The sequence below is a fragment of the Alnus glutinosa genome, chromosome 5 (genome assembly GCF_958979055.1).
Source record: "Alnus glutinosa chromosome 5, dhAlnGlut1.1, whole genome shotgun sequence".
In the NCBI taxonomy this organism is placed as follows: domain Eukaryota; kingdom Viridiplantae; phylum Streptophyta; class Magnoliopsida; order Fagales; family Betulaceae; genus Alnus; species Alnus glutinosa.
This window is the reverse complement of record NC_084890.1, coordinates 6467438-6495299: the sequence shown is the minus strand read 5'-3', so window position 1 is coordinate 6495299 and position 27862 is coordinate 6467438. Positions and strand designations below refer to the sequence as shown.

General features: G+C 34.8%; 2 protein-coding genes and 2 pseudogenes across 3 annotated transcripts; all 4 read left to right on the top strand.

Annotated features, from left to right (window-relative positions):
* The first annotated feature begins 367 nt into the window (after window positions 1-367).
* On the top strand, window positions 368-3749 carry LOC133868897 (G-type lectin S-receptor-like serine/threonine-protein kinase At1g11330; annotated as a pseudogene).
* A 4772-nt stretch (window positions 3750-8521) lies between these two features.
* On the top strand, window positions 8522-12794 carry LOC133868108 (G-type lectin S-receptor-like serine/threonine-protein kinase At1g11330). 2 transcript variants are annotated; one of them, XM_062304930.1, is made up of 8 exons: window positions 8522-8781; window positions 9822-10676; window positions 10852-10959; window positions 11087-11244; window positions 11322-11532; window positions 11748-11985; window positions 12081-12231; window positions 12318-12794. In XM_062304930.1, exons 2-8 carry the CDS (start codon window positions 9875-9877, stop codon window positions 12597-12599), a joined length of 1950 nt encoding a protein of 649 aa, XP_062160914.1. In that variant the 5' UTR covers window positions 8522-8781; window positions 9822-9874; the 3' UTR covers window positions 12600-12794. The 2 variants fall into 2 exon arrangements, with proteins under 2 accessions (XP_062160914.1, XP_062160912.1); XM_062304928.1 differs by lacking the exon at window positions 8522-8781 and having other exon boundaries at window positions 9094-10676.
* Window positions 12795-18542: 5748 nt separating this feature from the next.
* Window positions 18543-22428, top strand: LOC133868107 (G-type lectin S-receptor-like serine/threonine-protein kinase At1g11330). The gene is made up of 7 exons (XM_062304927.1): window positions 18543-20117; window positions 20293-20400; window positions 20528-20685; window positions 20763-20973; window positions 21189-21426; window positions 21522-21672; window positions 21759-22428. Exons 1-7 carry the CDS (start codon window positions 18776-18778, stop codon window positions 22038-22040), a joined length of 2490 nt encoding a protein of 829 aa, XP_062160911.1. The 5' UTR covers window positions 18543-18775; the 3' UTR covers window positions 22041-22428.
* A 4961-nt stretch (window positions 22429-27389) lies between these two features.
* LOC133868110 (ADP-ribosylation factor GTPase-activating protein AGD5-like) overlaps window positions 27390-27862 on the top strand; it is a 29084-nt pseudogene continuing 28611 nt past the window's right edge.

Below are 27862 nucleotides of genomic sequence, written 5' to 3'. Positions count from 1 at the left end.
CGGGTTTGTGGTTGGTTGAGCAGAGGATGAAACAGCCATGGAGAGAGGTCGAGCTGGAGGAGAGACGAACGTCCAGGCGAGTCGAGATCTGGAACTGGGGGCTCCGGAACCTCGCAAAAATCGCGGTCCCAGGAGGTTGAGCAAATCGCCGGGCAAAGGTACAGGTATCAGGCGACTTTTTCCGGGAAAAGCACAGGTATCATCCCAAAATTCGACCTTTTTTTCACATTTTTAAATCGTCATATTTTTCAAACATACACTTGAATGAGACAATTTTATTCAAAAGCGTGTATTTGACCTTCAAACCGCAAATAAAAAATCAAACGCGTATTTGTGGTTACGTGTACTTTTTGCCAAAACAATTCATCATGCAGTCCAGACGGAAAGTTTTGAGTGGTAGAAATATCTGTCGAAGAAAAAGGTAAGAGGACCTGAAGCAATGAATCAACAATGCTTTCAAAATCTGCATCCGGCCATCCAAAATCTGAATTCTCAAAAACCAGAAGCGTTGAACCTATGGGACTCGTTCGAAATACCAACTTGTCAGCTCTTCTTGTCTTGCTATTCTGCTTTTGTTTAAAGTTTTGCTCTGCCACAGACACCATCACAGCCGCTAAGTTCATCACCGACCCTGAAAGCGTAGTCTCTAATGGCGGTGATTTCAAATTGGGATTTTTCAGCCCTGCAAATTCAACCGATCGCTATGTTGGGATATGGTATGCTCAAATTTCAGTGCCCACTGTCATATGGGTTGCTAACAGAAACAAGCCCCTCAAGAATTCCTCTGGAATTCTAACCATATCCGAAGATGGCGATCTGGTGGTATTAGATGGGCAAAAGAATGTTCTTTGGTCATCAAATTTATCAAGTTCTGTTGTCAATTCGAGTGCGCAGCTTTTAGATAATGGAAACCTTATCTTGCAAGGAAACACTAAAGGGACAATCATATGGGAGAGTTTCCAACATCCTTCTGATACATACATGCCAAAGATGGAAATTAGTACTGATGTTAGAACGGGTAAGAAAGTGCAGCTGACATCATGGAAAAGTCCTTCTAATCCGTCCATTGGAAACTTCTCTGCCGGTATTGATGTTCGTAATCTTCCCAAATTTTTTGTTTGGAATGACAGCAGCCCATATTGGCGGAGTGGTCCATGGAACAGCCGGATCTTTATTGGAGTACCGGACATGGATTCTTCATATCTTAATGGATTTAGTCTTAAAGATGATAAAGAAGGAACATTCTCTTTCACTTTTTCCTTTTCGAACGACCCTCTCCGAAAAGAATTTTTTGTCTTGAACGTGCAAGGAAATATACGGCAAAAACATTCTGACAATGGGGAGGATTGGAAGGTCAGGCGGTCAAGTTTGGAGACTGAGTGCGATGTTTATGGCAGGTGTGGGGCATTTGGAAGCTGTAATTCAAAGAATTCACCAATTTGCAGCTGTTTATGGGGGTTTGAGCCAAAGAATACAGAAGAATGGAACAGAGGAAATTGGACTAGTGGATGTGTGAGGAGGACACCCTTGCAGTGTGAGAGGGTGAACAATAATGGCAATGAAGGGGAAAAAAAAGATGGATTTTTGAAACTGACGATGATGAAATTCCCATACTTGGCAGGTTGGTCAACTACTTTGGAAGAAAACTGTAGTACCCAATGCTTGGAGAATTGTTCTTGTATAGCTTACGCATATGATTCAGGCATTGGTTGTATGACATGGACAGGAAGCTTAATTGACATACAGAAATTCTCGACCGGCGGAGTTGATCTTTATGTTCGTTTGGCCTATTCAGAACTCGGTGGGTTGTTTTTGTTTTCTCTCTAAATTTATCTTATTCTTGAAATTTATCAATGTTGCAAAATTGGTAAAACTGTATTTCAATCCAACCCAACTTCCCAAGCTAAGGAAGTCCTTGTAAAGATAATTCTGTTTTATTTTGGATGAATTAGTTTGATGTTTTCTCTGATTTACAGACAAAATGGGAAATGTGAAAGCAATCGTCATAGTCACAGTGATCATAGGAGTAATATTCACTGGCATCTGCACTTACTTATTGTGGCGTTGGAGTTCAAAACTAAAGGGTAAAATTGTCACTCTGATCTTACAAAAAAAAAATGATGTTATGTAAATTCCTTTTAGCTCAGTGAACTAAGAAATGTAACATTTCTACATAGAGATTACTAACTACTATTGTATAAACACCAGCAACAAAATATCGTAGGGAGGACAAGCATGGAGAAAACGTAAACCAAGTTTTACTCCAAGAGCTACCATTATTTAGTCTTCAAGAGATGGCAAGTGCAACAAACAACTTCCATCTATCAAATAAGCTTGGGCAGGGTGGATTTGGTCCCGTATACAGGGTAATATGGTTGTTCTTGTAGAATGTTATTGCCTAACAATTTGAATATGTAGTCAGTTGGTTGTTGTTTGTTTATAGGGAAAAATGTCAGATGGAGAAGAAATTGCAGTAAAAAGACTTTCAAGAGCCTCTGGACAAGGGCTAGAAGAATTTATGAATGAGGTGGTGGTGATCTCTAAACTCCAACACCGGAATCTGGTTAGACTCCTTGGCTGCTGTGTTGAAGGGGAAGAAAAGATGTTGGTCTATGAATACATGCCAAACAAAAGTTTGGACGCATTTCTCTTTGGTTAGTTCATGCTGATGCCCTTTGTTAGTATTTTCCAATATTACAATCTAAAATAATCTACGTTGAGAGTCAAAAATGGAATTATATTCTTTGGTTGTGGTATTCTGATGTGACTTCACCAAATTACTTGTGTTACAAACATGATGTTCGCTCATCTTACAAGTTTAATCCGAACGCATTTTCTTTCTCTTGTTTGGTTTGAAAATTTTCATTAGATTCAGTCAAACCAAAACTATTAGATTGGAGAAGACGATTCAACATTATCGAAGGAATCAGTCGAGGTCTGCTGTACCTTCATAGGGATTCCAGGTTAAGGATTATTCATAGGGATCTAAGGCAAGTAACATCTTGTTGGACGAAGAGCTAAATCCAAAAATATCAGATTTTGGCATGGCTAGGATTTTTGGGAGCAATGAAGATCAAGCCAATACTAAAAGGGTCGTTGGAACATAGTAAGTATATACCTTTGTTTTGCCAAATTCACTAAAATAATAACCCTAACATTTGATATAACAAGATTTGGATGTGTCTTATTGTTAAAATTCAGCGGCTACATGTCCCCTGAATATGCAATGAGAGGGCAATTTTCAGAAAAATCGGATGTCTTTAGCTTTGGAGTGTTGCTACTAGAGATAGATAGTGGAAGAAGAAACACTAGCTTTTATGATGAAAAGGAGGCCATGAGCCTTCTAGAATTTGTAAGTCTCCTCTATCTAATTGCCTTAACTTTTAAAACTTCGTTTGCTTGTTTCTAAGAATTTCAATTTTGTTTATATGTTTCCAGGCATGGAGAATGTGGAATGCAGAAAACATAGTGGCATTAACAGACCCGATGATACGAGAACCATGCTTTGAAATGGAAATTTTGAAATGCATACATGTCGGGTTGTTGTGTGTGCAAGATTTTGCAAAAGATAGGCCAACTATATCCGTTGTTATTTCCATGCTTAAAAGTGAGACTATTGATCTGCCACTTCCAAAGCAACCTGCATTCACCGAAAGGCAAATTGCCCCACATGCTGACTCCCTTAACAATATTACTGTTACAAGGGTTCAGGGCCGATAGCTTGTATGTGTGTTTTTTTTTTTTTTTTTTTAAAGAAGAAACACACAATCAGCTCCTGCTACAATGGTTATTCATGTTGAAAGACTTCCATTGCCTCTGGAAGGGGAAGCCTTACCAAATCACCGCTAGCCTTTCTCTAGGATTAATTAGCATACATAAATCACATCAATTGAGGGGGAAGGGGAATTCTATGTGCATGATATTATATGTTGGGATTTGATTCTTGTACTACACCATCACAACAACTGCACACAACAACCCCTCACATGAGAGTAGACTCCAGTGTATGGGACCTACCCTCATGTGAGGGGTTGTTGTACAGTTGTTGTTTTGGTGTTGTAAATCTAACATTTTTCTTAATTATATGTTTATGCAACGTGTCAGCATGATTTTTTTTTGACTTATTTACTTGTTAGAAATCATGTTGCAGAATGATGTGTACGTTATTCTCATTTGTTTTGTAAAATATTGAGTTTACTGCATACTAACACGTTCCACTAAGTAGGGCCTTAAATGATCAATAAGTATGTACGACGACTTAGCTTGCTCGATATCCATTCATATAAACTTGACTAGAATTTGGTTTGTTTAATAAATGAGTCGATCGTGAACACAAAATTATACTTAATTATATTATTAAATAAGCTATATTTGTATAAACTCGACTCAGCTTGTATAACTTCATTTTTATTATTTTTTACAATATTATTTTAATTTCGTAACTAGAACATCTTAATATATATATATATATATATATATATATATATATATATATATATATATATATATATATATATGAAAAATGATCCCTACATTCATTTCTCACAACAACTCCACAACAAGCTGACGTGGCTGGTAATATTTTATGAGAAATGATCCTTACACTCATTTCTCACAACAGCCCCACAACAAGCTGACGTGGCTGGTAGTATTTTATTATTTTTTTTATAAAAAGAAAACAAAACAAAACAAAAAATGTAATAAAATATTACTAGCCACGTCAGCTTGTTGTGGGGCTGTTGTGAGAAATGAGTGTAGGGATCATTTCTCATATTTTATTATTTTTTTTGTTTTGTTTTCATTTCTTTTTGTAAAAAAATAATAAAATATTATCAGCCACGTCAGATTGTTGTGGGACTGTTGTGAGAAATGAGTGTATGGATCATTTCTCTATATATATGTGTGTGTGTGTGTGTGTGTGTGTGTGTGTTAAAATCTTAATAATAATTAATTAACTAATTAATAATTAGTGTGAATTTACAAAAAACATAAAATCATTATATTTACTTTATATAATGAATAAATAAGTTAACTAAGCAATTGAACTCGAGTTTGCTCAAAAAATAAATAAGATAAGCTTGAGCAAATTATTTAACATGGAAATAATTAAGCTCGAATTCTACCCGTGTTAGAAATAAAATTAATTCAACATACTTTGAATATTTTGATTATAGAAAGACCAATCCCATATATATATTAATTCTATGTAGCACTCAGTTCAACAAAAATTAAAAATTAAAAAATTAAAAAAAATTGATATACTGCCCCCTTTATATATATATTGCACCTCAAGTTTCTCTCCAAGCTAACCGTATGGTTTCAAAACAAGCTGCCACTCCCTCACATAATTCATTCCACATAATTTAAAGAACCTAAAGGACCATGAGTCATATGTTCTGCGGCATGCCGTTCTTTCGAGATTTGTTTGAAATATTTAATACATAGATCCCAATAAGCATATTTGGGGTTGGTAAGGCAATAGAATCCCCAATAGCTGGAGACAAGATTCATATGAGAAAATATAAGTAAACAAGCCTCCGTTTGAGCCTCCAAAGATAAAGATACATGAACCACCATTTGACCCCATCAAAATCTGCCTCTACTCTTCTTTAGTTAACCTGGAGACGATCCCTTTGTTTCTATTGCATTTTATCTAATTGTACCACATTCTGTTCTGCGATATTATTTGGGAATCATCGTCAATACCTCTGTGGCGATCTCTTTTTTTTTTTTTTTTTTTTTTACACAAACAAAAATAAGTCATCACAGTGGTACGACTATTTGTTGCTCAGCCAATATGTGGTATACATCCCATAATATGTATCTGATATTTAGAGTCACATAGTTCTCTATAATTAGGGGCTATTTGTATTGTAAAATCATAAAAAAAAAAAAAAAAAAAAAAAAAAAAAAAAAATTAATAAAAATAATAATTAAAAAAAAAAATAAGAGTGCAATATAACCTTTAAAGCAATTTTTATGAGGGGATGTAAGTGTCTAATATCGAATCATCCTAAAATTCTCTTGCTGTTCTTTTTCCTAATAATTGAAAGGCGTTAAGGAGTCTCGGTCGGGCTTGCCATGTACCATTATTGTACCTATCCTCTTAGCTTATTCTGGCTTGTGATATTTATTGGTATAAAGCTAGGTCAGGTTAGATCACATCCTATTCCTACCTAAGGAAAAATCCAACCAGCTTATTGTCAAACAATTGAACATGATTGCAAATCCACGTTTTCAATTATCTTTAGACAACTCGCATGAGGTTTGAGTGCCAAACGACAAAGTGAAAAAAAAAAAAAAAAAAAAAAAAAAAATTGTGGTTTGGCAAAAAGTTTCAGCATGATTTGGATGCTCTATAGAAATGGAATGATTTCATTCATTTTCCACAGCAATTGAAGGTGTTAATTGCAGAGGGAAAGAAGGGACCTGACCATTTTGTGTACTCTTATATTAGTACCCAATAATATTAGGGTTTTTAGATCAATAGGGTCTTCAATAATTGGTATCGGAGCAAATAGCAGATTGAATTAAAATGACTTGATATTATGTATGAGTATAGTATTAAGTCATTGAATAATGATAGATGTGTGGAGCTGTCAAAAGAGAACAATATTCATTATGCATCTTCTTCATTAATAATCTCATTTAAATAGATGGGCAATACTGATCGGTTACAAAGATAACCAGTAATCAAAATAAGACTCTTAAACTATTTAACTGACCAACTAGAATTGAGACAGACTCTAATAAACTAAGAATAATTGAAATTAAACTCTTTATCGGAGATTATTTGTTATTGGACACTAATACAAATTCTAAATAATATGATTACATCAAAAGACTACCCATCAGGTCAGAAACGATAAAGTGAGTCATTGTAGACATTGGATTCGGAAGCGTAGTAAAACATGTCACGGCTCGAGTCACAAAAGATGTGACTTATAGATCGGATTAATGTAAATACTAAAAAATTAGTGAAGTTGTAAAAAAAAAAAAAAAAAAAAAAAAAAAAAAAAAAAAAAATCATCAAAGATCGAACGGTGTGGATTAAGCGGACGGCAACTTAGAATTTAGTAGAATATTACAATTCCAAGGGGTCAACATAGACTTCACCAAAATGCTGACAGCATTTGACTTCAGGTGATGCAATTTATGTTTAATTTAATCATTACCAATCTTTTCTAATTTTCCAAACTAATCAACCATCTAAATGTATATATATATATAGATATCATGGTTCAACGTTTCAGTCTAATAGCTCCAATCCAAAGGATGCGTGACATTTTCGATTACCTCTGTCCTTAACGATTCACAATTAATAATAACCATCCGATTCCGTTCCTGCCAACTGTCATTGACTCATTTGCGAGTTGAAAACATGATTAGGCTTGAAAGTGGCGGCTACTCTATATTAAATAAAAGCTCTGAAACAACATGTCCAACAATGTCTAATCCTGTCTTGCCTAATCCTCGGCCTGATATTGACACCCAATTAACTCAAGATAATCATCAATATTTATGTTAGGTTTGTTTCGGTGTTAAATATTTTATTTTTTGTAATTTTTAAAAAGTAACTTATAACATTTGACTCGTATGAAAAAAAAATATATCAATGACATAAAATAGAATTTAAAAATTGTCGTAAGAATCCGACGGCGTTTGGCCGCTATCGGCAAATTCAGACCAAATTGATTGGAATCTTGTCTGCTAGAATATGGCAAAAATTTTCAGATTTTGCCCATACTAGTCAAATTTCAGCTAGTTTAGCCAAAATTTAATCTACCGCAATCCGGCGATGTTGCTGTCAAAATTCTTTCTATCGAATTCCGACAATTCGATACTAAAATCCAGAGATCTTCGGTAGTAGAGTCGGGTTACCAACAAACTTTAGTGTCTAGCAATAGTGAATTCCTACAAACATGCGTGCAAGAGTGAAGAGTTTAAATCCAAAAAAATCGTAAATTGTTTTTAAAAAATTAAAGAAAATTTTACGGTCAAATTGAAAATGATTTTTGTTGACCATTATTTTTTCTCTCATCAAATACCAAAAAAATGATGAAAATATATTCTAAAAACTATTTTACGTCGAAACAAATGAAGCATTATTTGAAATCAAGGTGACGTGTTAAATTAGTATTTAAACTCAAAACTTTTATTCTACCACAATAATAAATTACTACCAACATAAAAGTGTCTCACCATATGATAGTCGTGCTTTGATTACTTGGATAAAGAAACAATGATCCTTTTTACATTTCGCAAACAATTTTGAGATTTTTTTTTCTTAAAATTTTAACTTCCTTTTTATGCATTTTCAAACAGGATTTTTTTCACCTTCCTTTAAAAAATAAAAAATAAAAATTTTATTTTATTTTATATCACCCTTTTTTCTTTTCTTTTTTTTCTTAAAATCCTTTACGCACCCAATATTGAATTCCTAAAGATAAAAGGCCAAAGTCTAAGAGTAATGGAGTATGATATCTCCAAAAATCAAAAAAGCTACAATCAGCAGCCCACCAAAAAGAGAATCCTAAATATATATGTCAACACACACACGTGTTCAGACCAGAAGACGTTATTCTCCAGAAAGAACATCGTGAGAAGGACAAGGAAGGTACCGGCAGTTCTCAGTTCCCTCCTCTTCTTAAACCTTTTACCCTACGCTCTCTCTGATTCTTATGACACAAAAAGAAAAAGGACCCTTTTGAGGAGAAAAAGAGTCTCACCATGAACCAGAAGGCTAACGTTTCTAAAGAGCTTAATGCCAAGCACAGAAAGGTCTCTCTCTCTCTCTCTCTCTAGAGATTAAACTAAGCTTGCTGCTTTCTGGGTTCGATGATGTAGTGGCAAAGTTTAATTTTTTTTATTTTTTATTTTTCTTTTGGAATTTATCTTGGTGTACTTTTCACTTGGATTTTCTCGTTGCTTGAAGAAGTACGGATATTAAGCTAAGCTAAGTCTCTTTTGTTGCTGATGGGTTTGCCTTCAAACTCGTTTATTTTTTCTTTTTAGTTGGTTGAAGATGTATGGGTTTTAGCTAAGCATGATTCGAAACTCTTTTTCCGGGAAAGGTACAGGTATCATCCCAAAATTCGACTTTTTTTTCACATTTTTAAATAGTCATATTTTTCAAACATACACTTGAATGAGACAATTTTATTCAAAAGCGTGTATTTGACCTTCAAACCGCAAATAAAAAATCAAACACGTATTTGTGGTTACGTGTACTTTTTGCCAAAACAATTCATCATGCAGTCCAGACGGAAAGTTTTGAGTGGTAGAAATATCTGTCGAAGAAAAAGGAAAGAGGACCTGAAGCAATGAATCAACAATGCTTTCAAAATCTGCATCCGACCATCCAAAATCTGAATTCTCAAAAACCAGAAGCGTTGAACCTATGGGACTCGTTCGAAATACCAACTTGTCAGCTCTTCTTGTCTTGCTATTCTGCTTTTGTTTAAAGTTTTGCTCTGCCACAAACACCATCACAGCCGCTAAGTTCATCACCGACCCTGAAAGCGTAGTCTCTAATGGCGGTGATTTCAAATTGGGATTTTTTAGCCCTGCAAATTCAACCGATCGCTATGTTGGGATATGGTATGCTCAAATTTCAGTGCCCACTGTCATATGGGTTGCTAACAGAAACAAGCCCCTCAAGAATTCCTCTGGAATTCTAACCATATCCAAAGATGGCGATCTGGTGGTATTAGATGGGCAAAAGAAGGTTCTTTGGTTATCAAATTTATCAAGTTCTGTTGTCAATTCGAGTGCCCAGCTTTTAGATTCTGGAAACCTTATCTTGCAAGTAAACACTACAGGGACAATCATATGGGAGAGTTTCCAACATCCTTCTGATACATACTTGCCAAAGATGGAAATTGGTACTGATGTTAGAACGGGTAAGAAAGTGCAGCTGACATCATGGAAAAGTCCTTCTGATCCGTCCATTGGAAACTTCTCTGCCGGTATTGATGTTCGTAATCTTCCCGAATTTTTTGTTTGGAATGACGGCAACCCATATTGGCGGAGTGGTCCATGGAACAGCCGGATCTTTATTGGAGTACCGGACATGGATTCTTCATATCTTAATGGATTTAGTATTAGAGAAGGAACATTCTCTTTCACTTTTACCTTTTCGAACGACCCTCTCCGAAAGGATTTTGTTGTCTTGAACGCGCAAGGAAATCTACTGCAAAAACATTCCGACAATGGGGAGGATTGGAAGGTCAGGCGGTCAACTTTGGAGACTGAGTGCGATGTTTATGGCAGGTGTGGGGCATTTGGAAGCTGTAATTCAAAGAATTCACCAATTTGCAGCTGTTTATGGGGGTTTGAGCCAAAGAATACAGAAGAATGGAACAGAGGAAATTGGACTAGTGGATGTGTGAGGAGGACACCCTTGCAGTGTGAGAGGGTGAACAATAATGGCAGTGAAGGGGAAAAAAAAGATGGATTTTTGAAACTGACGATGATGAAAGTCCCATACTTGGCAGGTTGGTCAACTACTTTGGAAGAAAACTGTAGTACCCAATGCTTGGAGAATTGTTCTTGTATAGCTTACGCATATGATTCAGGCATTGGTTGTATGACATGGACAGGAAGCTTAATTGACATACAAAAATTCTCGACCGGCGGAGCTGATCTTTATGTTCGTTTGGCCTATTCAGAACTTGGTGGGTTGTTTTTGTTTTCTCTCTAAATTTATCTTATTCTTGAAATTTATCAATGTTGCAAAATTGGTAAAACTGTATTTCAATCCAACCCAACTTCCCAAGCTAAGGAAGTCCTTGTAAAGATAATTCTGTTTTATTTTGGATGAATTAGTTTGATGTTTTCTCTGATTTACAGACAAAATGGGAAATGTGAAAACAATCGTCATAGTCACAGTGATCATAGGAGTAATATTCACTGGCATCTGCACTTACTTATTGTGGCGTTGGAGTTCAAAACTAAAGGGTAAAATTGTCACTCTGATCTTACAAAAAAAAAATGATGTTATGTAAATTCCTATTAGATCAGTGAACTAAGAAATGTTACAACATTTCTACATAGAGATTACTAACTACTATTGTATAAACACCAGCAACTAAATATCGTAGGGAGGACAAGCATGGAGAAAACGTAAACCAAGTTTTACTCCAAGAGCTACCATTATTCAGTCTTCAGGAGATGGCAAGTGCAACAAACAACTTCCATCTATCAAATAAGCTTGGGCAGGGTGGATTTGGTCCCGTATACAGGGTAATATGGTTGTTCTTGTAGAATGTTATTGCCTAACAATTTGAATATGTAGTCAGTTGGTTGTTGTTTGTTTATAGGGAAAAATGTCAAACGGAGAAGAAATTGCAGTAAAAAGACTTTCAAGAGCCTCTGGACAAGGGCTAGAAGAATTTATGAATGAGGTGGTGGTGATCTCTAAACTCCAACACCGGAATCTGGTTAGACTCCTTGGCTGCTGTGTTGAAGGGGAAGAAAAGATGTTGGTCTATGAATACATGCCAAACAAAAGTTTGGACGCATTTCTCTTTGGTTAGTTCATGCTGATGCCCTTTGTTAGTATTTTCCAATATTACAATCTAAAATAATTTACGTCGAGAGGCAAAAATGGAATTATATTCTTTGGTTGTGGTATTCTGATGTGACTTCACCAAATTACTTGTGTTACAAAAATGATGTTCGCTCATCTTACAAGTTTAATCCGAATGCATTTTCTTTCTCTTGTTTGGTTTGAAAATTTTCATTAGATTCAGTCAAACCAAAACTATTAGATTGGAGAAGACGATTCAACATTATCGAAGGAATCAGTCGAGGTCTGCTGTACCTTCATAGGGATTCCAGGTTAAGGATTATTCATAGGGATCTAAAGGCAAGTAACATTTTGTTGGACGAAGAGCTAAATCCAAAAATATCAGATTTTGGTATGGCTAGGATTTTTGGGAGCAATGAAGATCAAGCCAATACTAAAAGGGTCGTTGGAACATAGTAAGTATATACCTTTGTTTTGCCAAATTCACTAAAATAATAACCCTAATATTTGATATAACAAGATTTGGATGTGTCTTATTGTTAAAATTTAGCGGCTACATGTCCCCTGAATATGCAATGAGAGGGCGATTTTCAGAAAAATCGGATGTCTTTAGCTTTGGAGTGTTGCTACTAGAGATAGTTAGTGGAAGAAGAAACACTAGCTTTTATGATGAAAAGGAGGCCATGAGCCTTCTAGAATTTGTAAGTCTCCTCTATCTCATTGCCTCATCTTTTAAAACTTCGTTTGCTTGTTTCTAAGAGTTTCAATTTTGTTTATATGTTTCTAGGCATGGAGAATGTGGAATGCAGAAAACATAGTGGCATTAACAGACCCGATGATACGAGAACCATGCTTTGAAATGGAAATTTTGAAATGCATACATGTTGGGTTGTTGTGTGTGCAAGATTTTGCAAAAGATAGGCCAACTATATCCGTTGTTATTTCCATGCTTAAAAGTGAGACTATCGATCTGCCACTTCCAAAGCAACCTGCATTCACCGAAAGGCAAATTGCCCCACATGCTGACTCCCTTAACAATATTACTGTTACAAGGGTTCAGGGCCGATAGCTTGTATGTGTGTGTGTGTTTTTTTTTTTTTTTTTTAAAGAAAAAACACACAATCAGCTCCTGCTACAATGGTTATTCCTGTTGAAAGACTTCCATTGCCTCCGGAAGGGGAAGCCTTACCAAATCACCACTAGCCTTTCTCTAGGATTATGTGTACTAGTCTTTGATTTGATTACTTTGCTTTGTGAGCTTCTTGTTCCTGGTCCAATTTGAAAAGCGATTATCGTTGTTAGAATATGTGGTAAGGATAAAAATCCTTTATGATAAATGAAGATTGGAGTATCCCTGTAAATCCGGTGTCTTCATTTTCTTTATTTCTTTCTCTTCTCTTCCATTTTCCATTTACTTGGAAACTTCTTCAACCATCGTCCACTTTTTTGGGCTATATGGAATTCCACCATCATTCACCTTGCCACATGGTCAAAGATTGAGGAAAGCTACAATGGACGAGTAGCACCCAGTTCAACAAAAAAAATTAAATTAAATTAAATTAAATTAAAAAAATATATATAATTGATATACTGCCCCCTTTATATATATATATATATTGCACCTCAAGTTTCTCTCCAAGCTAATCGTATGGTTTCAAAACAAGCTGCCACTCCCTCACATAATTCATTCCACAGAATTTAAAGAACCTAAAGGACCATGAGTCATATGTTCTGCGGCATGCCGTTCTTTTGAGATTTGTTTGAGATATTTAATACATAGATCTCAATAAGCATATTTGGGGTTGGTGGTATAGCTCGGGACTAACCGGCTACACGTGGATTTTAATATTTATAAGTTTACCACTCGCAATAGTACGTATCGATTATACTATAGTAAGGGTGATCGAACCACAGAGAAATTTGGTTGTTTTTGCGTAATGGAATATCTAAAGAGCGTATCTAACTTAATTTATCAACAAAAGTAAAAACAAAAGTTGTAGAATTGAAGCTACAACGATAAAGTGAAGGAAATGAAAACGGGAAATGAAATTAACTTAAAAGAAAACTTAGGGTGTTGATCCTATCCAATCCTCAACCTATGCAATGCTTAAAGTCTATATGGATATTCCTAACATGCTTGATATGAGCGCGTAATGGGCGTCAATCACTACGACGACCTCGACATGAAAATACTTTCGTTAAGACGTAATCATAAAGCACCTAGATTTACATTAATCAACTCCACGTAAAGATTAAGCTATAATTGAAAACATTTTACTCTACCGAAGGTGTGGAGTGACTAACGTGCCCTAGCTTACTACTCTATAACACATCCTAATAAGTGTACACAATACATGAAAACCCTATTTAGGCCATAATGATAAGATATCTAGTTTCACACCAAATCATTCCACATAAAGTTAAACTACAATTGAAAGACAATTAGACTACCAAAGGGGTGAAATGATTGGTGTTCCCTAGCATACCCTATAAGGTGACTCTAATGAGAAATCATACATCATGTCAAATAGCACCATTGAAAAAGACATCATTCTTGTTTCCAAGAATGTTGGTTTTACTCAAGACTTCAAGAAAAACTCATAGACAAGTTAAACTCTTTTTCATGAATAAATTTGATTGGAATCTTGATACCAAAACCTTTTAGCATGGGTTTTGATATCCTCTAGCCCTCAACAATCATCAAACATCTAAAGAAAATCCTAAGAACATCAAGAACACTTCATGGTTTTTGGATTGGATTTTGGATCAAGCCCTAAGACTAAATTAGCTAGACATGAATTGAATCTAAGTTAAGCATGAATTTAAAGGAAAGCAGTAAAGAAACAAGAAGGAAATGATTTAAAAACAACTATATTAAACTAAAGAAATTCGGATTACAAAGAAAGGAAGAAAATGAAGAACAAGCTAAGCTAGAACTTGAAATTAAGGAAAGGAGACAAGCTCTCTGGAACTAAGCCCAGAAAACGTGCACTAAAGGAAACTAAAAACACAAGGAATTGAAGTGATACATCTGAGCAAATCCGAAATCCCAAAAGATGCATGTTCTAACCTACAACCCTAATCTCATATATATAGAGAATTGGATTTACAAAAGATCATCAAGAGTTAATCCTAGCCGCACAAACAGAGCTAGTCGGCGTCCATTTCTGTCCACAAAATCCAACTTTTAATTTGGATCGCACAAAGAATACAAAGATCTGAAAATATCTAAACTTTCTGGAAGACACGAATTCGCTCGATCGAAAATATGTCGATCGATCGAAGAGTCGATCGATCGAATTATTGCTGTACAAATAATCGATCGATCGAAATGCCTTGGACGATTTTCCATTTTCTCAGGATCAGTATCGAACTCTGGAAGTGACCAAAATACCCTTGATGTATTTCCAGGTCTAATTCAAGTATTTTGAATTAGATTTCAACTAAGACCTGAAAATAAGATAAACACAAAAACTACAACAAAACGTTATATATACAATACGAACTAGGTCTAACAAATACGAATTAAGGGGTCTTGAATCGGATAATTCAAGACTTATCAGTTGGTAAGGCAACAGAATCCCCAATAGCTGGAGACAAGATTCATATGAGAAAATATAAGTAAACAAGCCTTCGTTTGAGCCTCCAAAGATAAAGATACACGAACCACCATTTGACCCCATCAAAATCTGCCTCTATTCTTCTTTAGTTAACCTGGAGACGATCCCTTTGTTTCTATTGCATTTTATCTAATTGTATCATATTCTATTCTGCGATATTATTTGGGAATCATCGTCAATACCTCTGTGGTGATCTCTTTTTTTTTTTTTTACACAAACAAAAATAAGTCATCACAGTGGTACAACTACTTGTTGCTCAGCCAATATGTGGTATACATCCCATAATATGTATCTGATATTTAGAGTCACATAGTTCTCTATAATTAGGAGCTATTTGTATTGTAAAATCATAAAATAATAATAATAATAATAATTAAAAAAAAAAAAAAAAAAGAGTGCAATATAATCTATAAAGCAATTTTTATGAGGAGATGTAAGTGTCTAATATCGAATCGTCCTAAAATTCTCTTGCTGTTCTTTTTCCTAATAATTGAAAGGCGTTGAGGAGTCTCGGTCGGGCTTGCCATGTACCATTATTGTACCTATCCTCTTAGCTTATTCTGGCTTGTGATATTTATTGGTATAAAGCTAGGTCAGGTTAGATCACATCCTATTCCTACCTAAGGAAAAATCCAACCAGCTTATTGTCAAACAATTGAACATGATTGCAAATCCACGTTTTCAATTATCTTTATACAACTCGCATGAGGTTTGAGTGCCAAACCACAAAGTGAAAAAAAAAAAAAAAAAAAAAAAAAAAAAAAAAAAAAAAAAAGAAAAAGTGGTTTGGCAATTGGTATAAGAGCAAATAGCAGATTGAATTAAAATGACTTGATATTATGTATGAGTATAGTATTAAGTCATTGAATAATGATAGATGTGTGGAGCTGTCAAAAGAAAACAATATTCATTATGCATCTTCTTCATTAATAATCTCATTTAAATAGATGGGCAATACTGATCGGTTACAAAGATAACCAGTAATCAAAATAAGACTCTTAAACTATTTAACTGACCAACTAGAATTGAGACAGACTCTAATAAACTAAGAATAATTGAAATTAAACTCTTTATCGGAGATTATTTGTTATTGGACACTAATACAAATTCTAAATAATATGATTACATCAAAAGACTACCCATCAGGTCAGAAACGATAAAGTGAGTCATTGTAGACATTGGATTCGGAAGCGTAGTAAAACATGTCACGGCTCGAGTCACAAAAGATGTGACTTATAGATCGGATTAATGTAAATACTAAAAAATTAGTGAAGTTGTAAAAAAAAAAAAAAAAAAAAAAAAAAAAAAAAAAAAAAATCATCAAAGATCGAACGGTGTGGATTAAGCGGACGGCAACTTAGAATTTAGTAGAATATTACAATTCCAAGGGGTCAACATAGACTTCACCAAAATGCTGACAGCATTTGACTTCAGGTGATGCAATTTATGTTTAATTTAATCATTACCAATCTTTTCTAATTTTCCAAACTAATCAACCATCTAAATGTATATATATATATAGATATCATGGTTCAACGTTTCAGTCTAATAGCTCCAATCCAAAGGATGCGTGACATTTTCGATTACCTCTGTCCTTAACGATTCACAATTAATAATAACCATCCGATTCCGTTCCTGCCAACTGTCATTGACTCATTTGCGAGTTGAAAACATGATTAGGCTTGAAAGTGGCGGCTACTCTATATTAAATAAAAGCTCTGAAACAACATGTCCAACAATGTCTAATCCTGTCTTGCCTAATCCTCGGCCTGATATTGACACCCAATTAACTCAAGATAATCATCAATATTTATGTTAGGTTTGTTTCGGTGTTAAATATTTTATTTTTTGTAATTTTTAAAAAGTAACTTATAACATTTGACTCGTATGAAAAAAAAATATATCAATGACATAAAATAGAATTTAAAAATTGTCGTAAGAATCCGACGGCGTTTGGCCGCTATCGGCAAATTCAGACCAAATTGATTGGAATCTTGTCTGCTAGAATATGGCAAAAATTTTCAGATTTTGCCCATACTAGTCAAATTTCAGCTAGTTTAGCCAAAATTTAATCTACCGCAATCCGGCGATGTTGCTGTCAAAATTCTTTCTATCGAATTCCGACAATTCGATACTAAAATCCAGAGATCTTCGGTAGTAGAGTCGGGTTACCAACAAACTTTAGTGTCTAGCAATAGTGAATTCCTACAAACATGCGTGCAAGAGTGAAGAGTTTAAATCCAAAAAAATCGTAAATTGTTTTTAAAAAATTAAAGAAAATTTTACGGTCAAATTGAAAATGATTTTTGTTGACCATTATTTTTTCTCTCATCAAATACCAAAAAAATGATGAAAATATATTCTAAAAACTATTTTACGTCGAAACAAATGAAGCATTATTTGAAATCAAGGTGACGTGTTAAATTAGTATTTAAACTCAAAACTTTTATTCTACCACAATAATAAATTACTACCAACATAAAAGTGTCTCACCATATGATAGTCGTGCTTTGATTACTTGGATAAAGAAACAATGATCCTTTTTACATTTCGCAAACAATTTTGAGATTTTTTTTTCTTAAAATTTTAACTTCCTTTTTATGCATTTTCAAACAGGATTTTTTTCACCTTCCTTTAAAAAATAAAAAATAAAAATTTTATTTTATTTTATATCACCCTTTTTTCTTTTCTTTTTTTTCTTAAAATCCTTTACGCACCCAATATTGAATTCCTAAAGATAAAAGGCCAAAGTCTAAGAGTAATGGAGTATGATATCTCCAAAAATCAAAAAAGCTACAATCAGCAGCCCACCAAAAAGAGAATCCTAAATATATATGTCAACACACACACGTGTTCAGACCAGAAGACGTTATTCTCCAGAAAGAACATCGTGAGAAGGACAAGGAAGGTACCGGCAGTTCTCAGTTCCCTCCTCTTCTTAAACCTTTTACCCTACGCTCTCTCTGATTCTTATGACACAAAAAGAAAAAGGACCCTTTTGAGGAGAAAAAGAGTCTCACCATGAACCAGAAGGCTAACGTTTCTAAAGAGCTTAATGCCAAGCACAGAAAGGTCTCTCTCTCTCTCTCTCTCTAGAGATTAAACTAAGCTTGCTGCTTTCTGGGTTCGATGATGTAGTGGCAAAGTTTAATTTTTTTTATTTTTTATTTTTCTTTTGGAATTTATCTTGGTGTACTTTTCACTTGGATTTTCTCGTTGCTTGAAGAAGTACGGATATTAAGCTAAGCTAAGTCTCTTTTGTTGCTGATGGGTTTGCCTTCAAACTCGTTTATTTTTTCTTTTTAGTTGGTTGAAGATGTATGGGTTTTAGCTAAGCATGATTCGAAACTCTTTTTCCGGGAAAGGTACAGGTATCATCCCAAAATTCGACTTTTTTTTCACATTTTTAAATAGTCATATTTTTCAAACATACACTTGAATGAGACAATTTTATTCAAAAGCGTGTATTTGACCTTCAAACCGCAAATAAAAAATCAAACACGTATTTGTGGTTACGTGTACTTTTTGCCAAAACAATTCATCATGCAGTCCAGACGGAAAGTTTTGAGTGGTAGAAATATCTGTCGAAGAAAAAGGAAAGAGGACCTGAAGCAATGAATCAACAATGCTTTCAAAATCTGCATCCGACCATCCAAAATCTGAATTCTCAAAAACCAGAAGCGTTGAACCTATGGGACTCGTTCGAAATACCAACTTGTCAGCTCTTCTTGTCTTGCTATTCTGCTTTTGTTTAAAGTTTTGCTCTGCCACAAACACCATCACAGCCGCTAAGTTCATCACCGACCCTGAAAGCGTAGTCTCTAATGGCGGTGATTTCAAATTGGGATTTTTTAGCCCTGCAAATTCAACCGATCGCTATGTTGGGATATGGTATGCTCAAATTTCAGTGCCCACTGTCATATGGGTTGCTAACAGAAACAAGCCCCTCAAGAATTCCTCTGGAATTCTAACCATATCCAAAGATGGCGATCTGGTGGTATTAGATGGGCAAAAGAAGGTTCTTTGGTTATCAAATTTATCAAGTTCTGTTGTCAATTCGAGTGCCCAGCTTTTAGATTCTGGAAACCTTATCTTGCATGTAAACACTACAGGGACAATCATATGGGAGAGTTTCCAACATCCTTCTGATACATACTTGCCAAAGATGGAAATTGGTACTGATGTTAGAACGGGTAAGAAAGTGCAGCTGACATCATGGAAAAGTCCTTCTGATCCGTCCATTGGAAACTTCTCTGCCGGTATTGATGTTCGTAATCTTCCCGAATTTTTTGTTTGGAATGACGGCAACCCATATTGGCGGAGTGGTCCATGGAACAGCCGGATCTTTATTGGAGTACCGGACATGGATTCTTCATATCTTAATGGATTTAGTATTAGAGAAGGAACATTCTCTTTCACTTTTACCTTTTCGAACGACCCTCTCCGAAAGGATTTTGTTGTCTTGAACGCGCAAGGAAATCTACTGCAAAAACATTCCGACAATGGGGAGGATTGGAAGGTCAGGCGGTCAACTTTGGAGACTGAGTGCGATGTTTATGGCAGGTGTGGGGCATTTGGAAGCTGTAATTCAAAGAATTCACCAATTTGCAGCTGTTTATGGGGGTTTGAGCCAAAGAATACAGAAGAATGGAACAGAGGAAATTGGACTAGTGGATGTGTGAGGAGGACACCCTTGCAGTGTGAGAGGGTGAACAATAATGGCAGTGAAGGGGAAAAAAAAGATGGATTTTTGAAACTGACGATGATGAAAGTCCCATACTTGGCAGGTTGGTCAACTACTTTGGAAGAAAACTGTAGTACCCAATGCTTGGAGAATTGTTCTTGTATAGCTTACGCATATGATTCAGGCATTGGTTGTATGACATGGACAGGAAGCTTAATTGACATACAAAAATTCTCGACCGGCGGAGCTGATCTTTATGTTCGTTTGGCCTATTCAGAACTTGGTGGGTTGTTTTTGTTTTCTCTCTAAATTTATCTTATTCTTGAAATTTATCAATGTTGCAAAATTGGTAAAACTGTATTTCAATCCAACCCAACTTCCCAAGCTAAGGAAGTCCTTGTAAAGATAATTCTGTTTTATTTTGGATGAATTAGTTTGATGTTTTCTCTGATTTACAGACAAAATGGGAAATGTGAAAACAATCGTCATAGTCACAGTGATCATAGGAGTAATATTCACTGGCATCTGCACTTACTTATTGTGGCGTTGGAGTTCAAAACTAAAGGGTAAAATTGTCACTCTGATCTTACAAAAAAAAAATGATGTTATGTAAATTCCTATTAGATCAGTGAACTAAGAAATGTTACAACATTTCTACATAGAGATTACTAACTACTATTGTATAAACACCAGCAACTAAATATCGTAGGGAGGACAAGCATGGAGAAAACGTAAACCAAGTTTTACTCCAAGAGCTACCATTATTCAGTCTTCAGGAGATGGCAAGTGCAACAAACAACTTCCATCTATCAAATAAGCTTGGGCAGGGTGGATTTGGTCCCGTATACAGGGTAATATGGTTGTTCTTGTAGAATGTTATTGCCTAACAATTTGAATATGTAGTCAGTTGGTTGTTGTTTGTTTATAGGGAAAAATGTCAGACGGAGAAGAAATTGCAGTAAAAAGACTTTCAAGAGCCTCTGGACAAGGGCTAGAAGAATTTATGAATGAGGTGGTGGTGATCTCTAAACTCCAACACCGGAATCTGGTTAGACTCCTTGGCTGCTGTGTTGAAGGGGAAGAAAAGATGTTGGTCTATGAATACATGCCAAACAAAAGTTTGGACGCATTTCTCTTTGGTTAGTTCATGCTGATGCCCTTTGTTAGTATTTTCCAATATTACAATCTAAAATAATTTACGTCGAGAGGCAAAAATGGAATTATATTCTTTGGTTGTGGTATTCTGATGTGACTTCACCAAATTACTTGTGTTACAAAAATGATGTTCGCTCATCTTACAAGTTTAATCCGAATGCATTTTCTTTCTCTTGTTTGGTTTGAAAATTTTCATTAGATTCAGTCAAACCAAAACTATTAGATTGGAGAAGACGATTCAACATTATCGAAGGAATCAGTCGAGGTCTGCTGTACCTTCATAGGGATTCCAGGTTAAGGATTATTCATAGGGATCTAAAGGCAAGTAACATTTTGTTGGACGAAGAGCTAAATCCAAAAATATCAGATTTTGGTATGGCTAGGATTTTTGGGAGCAATGAAGATCAAGCCAATACTAAAAGGGTCGTTGGAACATAGTAAGTATATACCTTTGTTTTGCCAAATTCACTAAAATAATAACCCTAATATTTGATATAACAAGATTTGGATGTGTCTTATTGTTAAAATTCAGCGGCTACATGTCCCCTGAATATGCAATGAGAGGGCGATTTTCAGAAAAATCGGATGTCTTTAGCTTTGGAGTGTTGCTACTAGAGATAGTTAGTGGAAGAAGAAACACTAGCTTTTATGATGAAAAGGAGGCCATGAGCCTTCTAGAATTTGTAAGTCTCCTCTATCTCATTGCCTCATCTTTTAAAACTTCGTTTGCTTGTTTCTAAGAGTTTCAATTTTGTTTATATGTTTCTAGGCATGGAGAATGTGGAATGCAGAAAACATAGTGGCATTAACAGACCCGATGATACGAGAACCATGCTTTGAAATGGAAATTTTGAAATGCATACATGTCGGGTTGTTGTGTGTGCAAGATTTTGCAAAAGATAGGCCAACTATATCCGTTGTTATTTCCATGCTTAAAAGTGAGACTATCGATCTGCCACTTCCAAAGCAACCTGCATTCACCGAAAGGCAAATTGCCCCACATGCTGACTCCCTTAACAATATTACTGTTACAAGGGTTCAGGGCCGATAGCTTGTATGTGTGTGTGTGTGTTTTTTTTTTTTTTTTTAAAGAAAAAACACACAATCAGCTCCTGCTACAATGGTTATTCCTGTTGAAAGACTTCCATTGCCTCCGGAAGGGGAAGCCTTACCAAATCACCACTAGCCTTTCTCTAGGATTATGTGTACTAGTCTTTGATTTGATTACTTTGCTTTGTGAGCTTCTTGTTCCTGGTCCAATTTGAAAAGCGATTATCGTTGTTAGAATATGTGGTAAGGATAAAAATCCTTTATGATAAATGAAGATTGGAGTATCCCTGTAAATCCGGTGTCTTCATTTTCTTTATTTCTTTCTCTTCTCTTCCATTTTCCATTTACTTGGAAACTTCTTCAACCATCGTCCACTTTTTTGGGCTATATGGAATTCCACCATCATTCACCTTGCCACATGGTCAAAGATTGAGGAAAGCTACAATGGACGAGTAGCACCCAGTTCAACAAAAAAAATTAAATTAAATTAAATTAAATTAAAAAAATATATATAATTGATATACTGCCCCCTTTATATATATATATATATTGCACCTCAAGTTTCTCTCCAAGCTAATCGTATGGTTTCAAAACAAGCTGCCACTCCCTCACATAATTCATTCCACAGAATTTAAAGAACCTAAAGGACCATGAGTCATATGTTCTGCGGCATGCCGTTCTTTTGAGATTTGTTTGAGATATTTAATACATAGATCTCAATAAGCATATTTGGGGTTGGTGGTATAGCTCGGGACTAACCGGCTACACGTGGATTTTAATATTTATAAGTTTACCACTCGCAATAGTACGTATCGATTATACTATAGTAAGGGTGATCGAACCACAGAGAAATTTGGTTGTTTTTGCGTAATGGAATATCTAAAGAGCGTATCTAACTTAATTTATCAACAAAAGTAAAAACAAAAGTTGTAGAATTGAAGCTACAACGATAAAGTGAAGGAAATGAAAACGGGAAATGAAATTAACTTAAAAGAAAACTTAGGGTGTTGATCCTATCCAATCCTCAACCTATGCAATGCTTAAAGTCTATATGGATATTCCTAACATGCTTGATATGAGCGCGTAATGGGCGTCAATCACTACGACGACCTCGACATGAAAATACTTTCGTTAAGACGTAATCATAAAGCACCTAGATTTACATTAATCAACTCCACGTAAAGATTAAGCTATAATTGAAAACATTTTACTCTACCGAAGGTGTGGAGTGACTAACGTGCCCTAGCTTACTACTCTATAACACATCCTAATAAGTGTACACAATACATGAAAACCCTATTTAGGCCATAATGATAAGATATCTAGTTTCACACCAAATCATTCCACATAAAGTTAAACTACAATTGAAAGACAATTAGACTACCAAAGGGGTGAAATGATTGGTGTTCCCTAGCATACCCTATAAGGTGACTCTAATGAGAAATCATACATCATGTCAAATAGCACCATTGAAAAAGACATCATTCTTGTTTCCAAGAATGTTGGTTTTACTCAAGACTTCAAGAAAAACTCATAGACAAGTTAAACTCTTTTTCATGAATAAATTTGATTGGAATCTTGATACCAAAACCTTTTAGCATGGGTTTTGATATCCTCTAGCCCTCAACAATCATCAAACATCTAAAGAAAATCCTAAGAACATCAAGAACACTTCATGGTTTTTGGATTGGATTTTGGATCAAGCCCTAAGACTAAATTAGCTAGACATGAATTGAATCTAAGTTAAGCATGAATTTAAAGGAAAGCAGTAAAGAAACAAGAAGGAAATGATTTAAAAACAACTATATTAAACTAAAGAAATTCGGATTACAAAGAAAGGAAGAAAATGAAGAACAAGCTAAGCTAGAACTTGAAATTAAGGAAAGGAGACAAGCTCTCTGGAACTAAGCCCAGAAAACGTGCACTAAAGGAAACTAAAAACACAAGGAATTGAAGTGATACATCTGAGCAAATCCGAAATCCCAAAAGATGCATGTTCTAACCTACAACCCTAATCTCATATATATAGAGAATTGGATTTACAAAAGATCATCAAGAGTTAATCCTAGCCGCACAAACAGAGCTAGTCGGCGTCCATTTCTGTCCACAAAATCCAACTTTTAATTTGGATCGCACAAAGAATACAAAGATCTGAAAATATCTAAACTTTCTGGAAGACACGAATTCGCTCGATCGAAAATATGTCGATCGATCGAAGAGTCGATCGATCGAATTATTGCTGTACAAATAATCGATCGATCGAAATGCCTTGGACGATTTTCCATTTTCTCAGGATCAGTATCGAACTCTGGAAGTGACCAAAATACCCTTGATGTATTTCCAGGTCTAATTCAAGTATTTTGAATTAGATTTCAACTAAGACCTGAAAATAAGATAAACACAAAAACTACAACAAAACGTTATATATACAATACGAACTAGGTCTAACAAATACGAATTAAGGGGTCTTGAATCGGATAATTCAAGACTTATCAGTTGGTAAGGCAACAGAATCCCCAATAGCTGGAGACAAGATTCATATGAGAAAATATAAGTAAACAAGCCTTCGTTTGAGCCTCCAAAGATAAAGATACACGAACCACCATTTGACCCCATCAAAATCTGCCTCTATTCTTCTTTAGTTAACCTGGAGACGATCCCTTTGTTTCTATTGCATTTTATCTAATTGTATCATATTCTATTCTGCGATATTATTTGGGAATCATCGTCAATACCTCTGTGGTGATCTCTTTTTTTTTTTTTTACACAAACAAAAATAAGTCATCACAGTGGTACAACTACTTGTTGCTCAGCCAATATGTGGTATACATCCCATAATATGTATCTGATATTTAGAGTCACATAGTTCTCTATAATTAGGAGCTATTTGTATTGTAAAATCATAAAATAATAATAATAATAATAATTAAAAAAAAAAAAAAAAAAGAGTGCAATATAATCTATAAAGCAATTTTTATGAGGAGATGTAAGTGTCTAATATCGAATCGTCCTAAAATTCTCTTGCTGTTCTTTTTCCTAATAATTGAAAGGCGTTGAGGAGTCTCGGTCGGGCTTGCCATGTACCATTATTGTACCTATCCTCTTAGCTTATTTTGGCTTGTGATATTTATTGGTATAAAGCTAGGTCAGGTTAGATCACATCCTATTCCTACCTAAGGAAAAATCCAACCAGCTTATTGTCAAACAATTGAACATGATTGCAAATCCACGTTTTCAATTATCTTTATACAACTCGCATGAGGTTTGAGTGCCAAACCACAAAGTGAAAAAAAAAAAAAAAAAAAAAAAAAAAAAAAGAAAAAAAGAAAAAGAAAAAGTGGTTTGGCAATTGGTATAAGAGCAAATAGCAGATTGAATTAAAATGACTTGATATTATGTATGAGTATAGTATTAAGTCATTGAATAATGATAGATGTGTGGAGCTGTCAAAAGAAAACAATATTCATTATGCATCTTCTTCATTAATAATCTCATTTAAATAGATGGGCAATACTGATCGGTTACAAAGATAACCAGTAATCAAAATAAGACTCTTAAACTATTTAACTGACCAACTAGAATTGAGACAGACTCTAATAAACTAAGAATAATTGAAATTAAACTCTTTATCGGAGATTATTTGTTATTGGACACTAACACAAATTCTAAATAATATGATTACATCAAAAGACTACCCATCAGGTCAGAAACAATAAAGTGAGTCATTGTAGACATTGGATTCGGAAGCGTAGTACAACATGTCACGGCTCGAGTCACAAAAGATGTGACTTATAGATCGGATTAATGTAAATACTAAAAAATTAGTGAAGTTGTAAAAAAAAAAAAAAAAAAAAAAAAAAAAAAAAAATCATCAAAGATCGAACGGTGTGGATTAAGCGGACGGCAACTTAGAATTTAGTAGAATATTACAATTCCAAGGGGTCAACATAGACTTCACCAAAATGCTGACAGCATTTGACTTCAGGTGATGCAATTTATGTTTAATTTAATCATTACCAATCTTTTCTAATTTTCCTAACTAATCAACCATCTAAATGTATATATATATATAGATATCATGGTTCAACGTTTCAGTCTAATAGCTCCAATCCAAAGGATGCGTGACATTTTCGATTACCTCTGTCCTTAACGATTCACAATTAATAATAACCATCCGATTCCGTTCCTGCCAACTGTCATTGACTCATTTGCCAGTTGAAAACATGATTAGGCTTGAAAGTGGCGGCTAATTATATTAAATAAAAGCTCTGAAACAACATGTCCAACAATGTCTAATCCCGTCTTGCCTAATGCGCGGCCTGATTAACTCAAGATAATCATCAATATTTATGTTCGATTTGTTTCAACGTTAAATTTTTTTATTATTATTTTTTTAAATAATTTTTAAGAAGTATTTTTTAACATTTGACTTGTACGAACAAAAATATTAATGACATAAAATAGAATTTAAAAATTGTCGAGGGAATTTGACGGCGTTCGGCCGCCATCGGCAAATTCCGACCAAACTGATTGGAATCTTGTCGGCTAGAATCTGGCAAAAATTTTCAGATTTTGGCCATACTAGTCAAATTTCAACTAGTTTAGCCAAAATTTGATATGCCGCAATCCGGTGATATTGCCGCCGAAATTCGGTCTGTCGGATTCCGGCAATTCGATACTAAAATTCAGAGATCTTCGGCAGTAGAGTCGAGTTACCAACAAACTCTAATGCCCAGCAGTAGCGAATTTCCACAAACATGCGTGCAAGAGTGAAGAGTTTAAATCCAGAAAAACCGTAAATTGTTTTTAAAAAATTAAAGATTTTACGGTCAAATTGAAAATGATTTTTGTTGACCATTATTTTTTCTCTCATCAAATACCAAAAAATGATGAAAATATATTCTAAAAAATATTTTACGTCGAAACAAATGAAGCATTATTTGAAATCAAGGTGACGTGTTAAATTAGTATTTAAACTCAAAACTTTTATTCTACCACAATAATAAATTACTACCAACATAAAAGTGTCTCACCATATGATAGTCGTGCTTTGATTACTTGGATAAAGAAACAATGATCCTTTTTACATTTCGCAAACGATTTTGAGATTTTTTTTCTTAAAATTTTAATTTCCTTTTTATGCATTTCCAAACAGGAATTTTTTCACCTTCCTTTAAAAGATAAAAAATTTATTTTATTTTATATCACATTTTTTTTTTTTTCTCTTAAGACTCTTTACACACGCAATATTGAATTCTTAAAGATGAAAGGCCAAAATAGTCTAAGAGTAATGGAGTATGATATCTCCAAAAATCAAAAAAGCTATAATCAGCAGCCCACCAAAAAGAGAATCCTATATATGTCAACACACACACGTGTTCAGACCAGAAGACGTTATTCTCCAGAAAGAACATCGTGAGAAGGACAAGGAAGGTACCGGCAGTTCTCAGTTCCCTCCTCTTCTTAAACCTTTCCCCCTACGCTCTCTCTGATTCTTATGACACGAAAAGAAAAAGGACCCTTTTGAGGAGAAAAAGAGTCTCACCATGAACCAGAAGGCTAACGTTTCTAAAGAGCTTAATGCCAAGCACAGAAAGGTCTCTCTCTCGAGATTAAAGTAATCTTACTGCTTTCTGGGTTTGATCATGGATTGGCAAAGTTTCAATTTTTGTTTGTTTTTCTTTTTGGAATTTATCTTGGTGTACTTTTCACTTGGATTTTCTCGTTGCTTGAAGAAGTACGGATATTAAGCTAAGCTAAGTCTCTTTTGTTGCTGATGGGTTTGCCTTCAAACTCGTTTATTTTTTCTTTTTAGTTGGTTGA

Excerpts from the sequence above, each read along its gene's own strand:
- LOC133868108 (XM_062304928.1), top strand. The coding sequence starts at position 9,335 with ATGCTTTCAAAATCTGCATCCGACCATCCAAAATCTGAATTCTCAAAA. Across the intron at positions 10,677-10,851 it reads TTTGGCCTATTCAGAACTTG|ACAAAATGGGAAATGTGAAA; the intron begins GTGGGTTGTTTT and ends TCTGATTTACAG. Across the intron at positions 12,232-12,317 it reads CCATGAGCCTTCTAGAATTT|GCATGGAGAATGTGGAATGC; the intron begins GTAAGTCTCCTC and ends ATATGTTTCTAG.
- LOC133868107 (XM_062304927.1), top strand. The coding sequence starts at position 18,776 with ATGCTTTCAAAATCTGCATCCGACCATCCAAAATCTGAATTCTCAAAA. Across the intron at positions 20,686-20,762 it reads GATTTGGTCCCGTATACAGG|GGAAAAATGTCAGACGGAGA; the intron begins GTAATATGGTTG and ends GTTTGTTTATAG. Across the intron at positions 21,427-21,521 it reads AAAAGGGTCGTTGGAACATA|CGGCTACATGTCCCCTGAAT; the intron begins GTAAGTATATAC and ends GTTAAAATTCAG.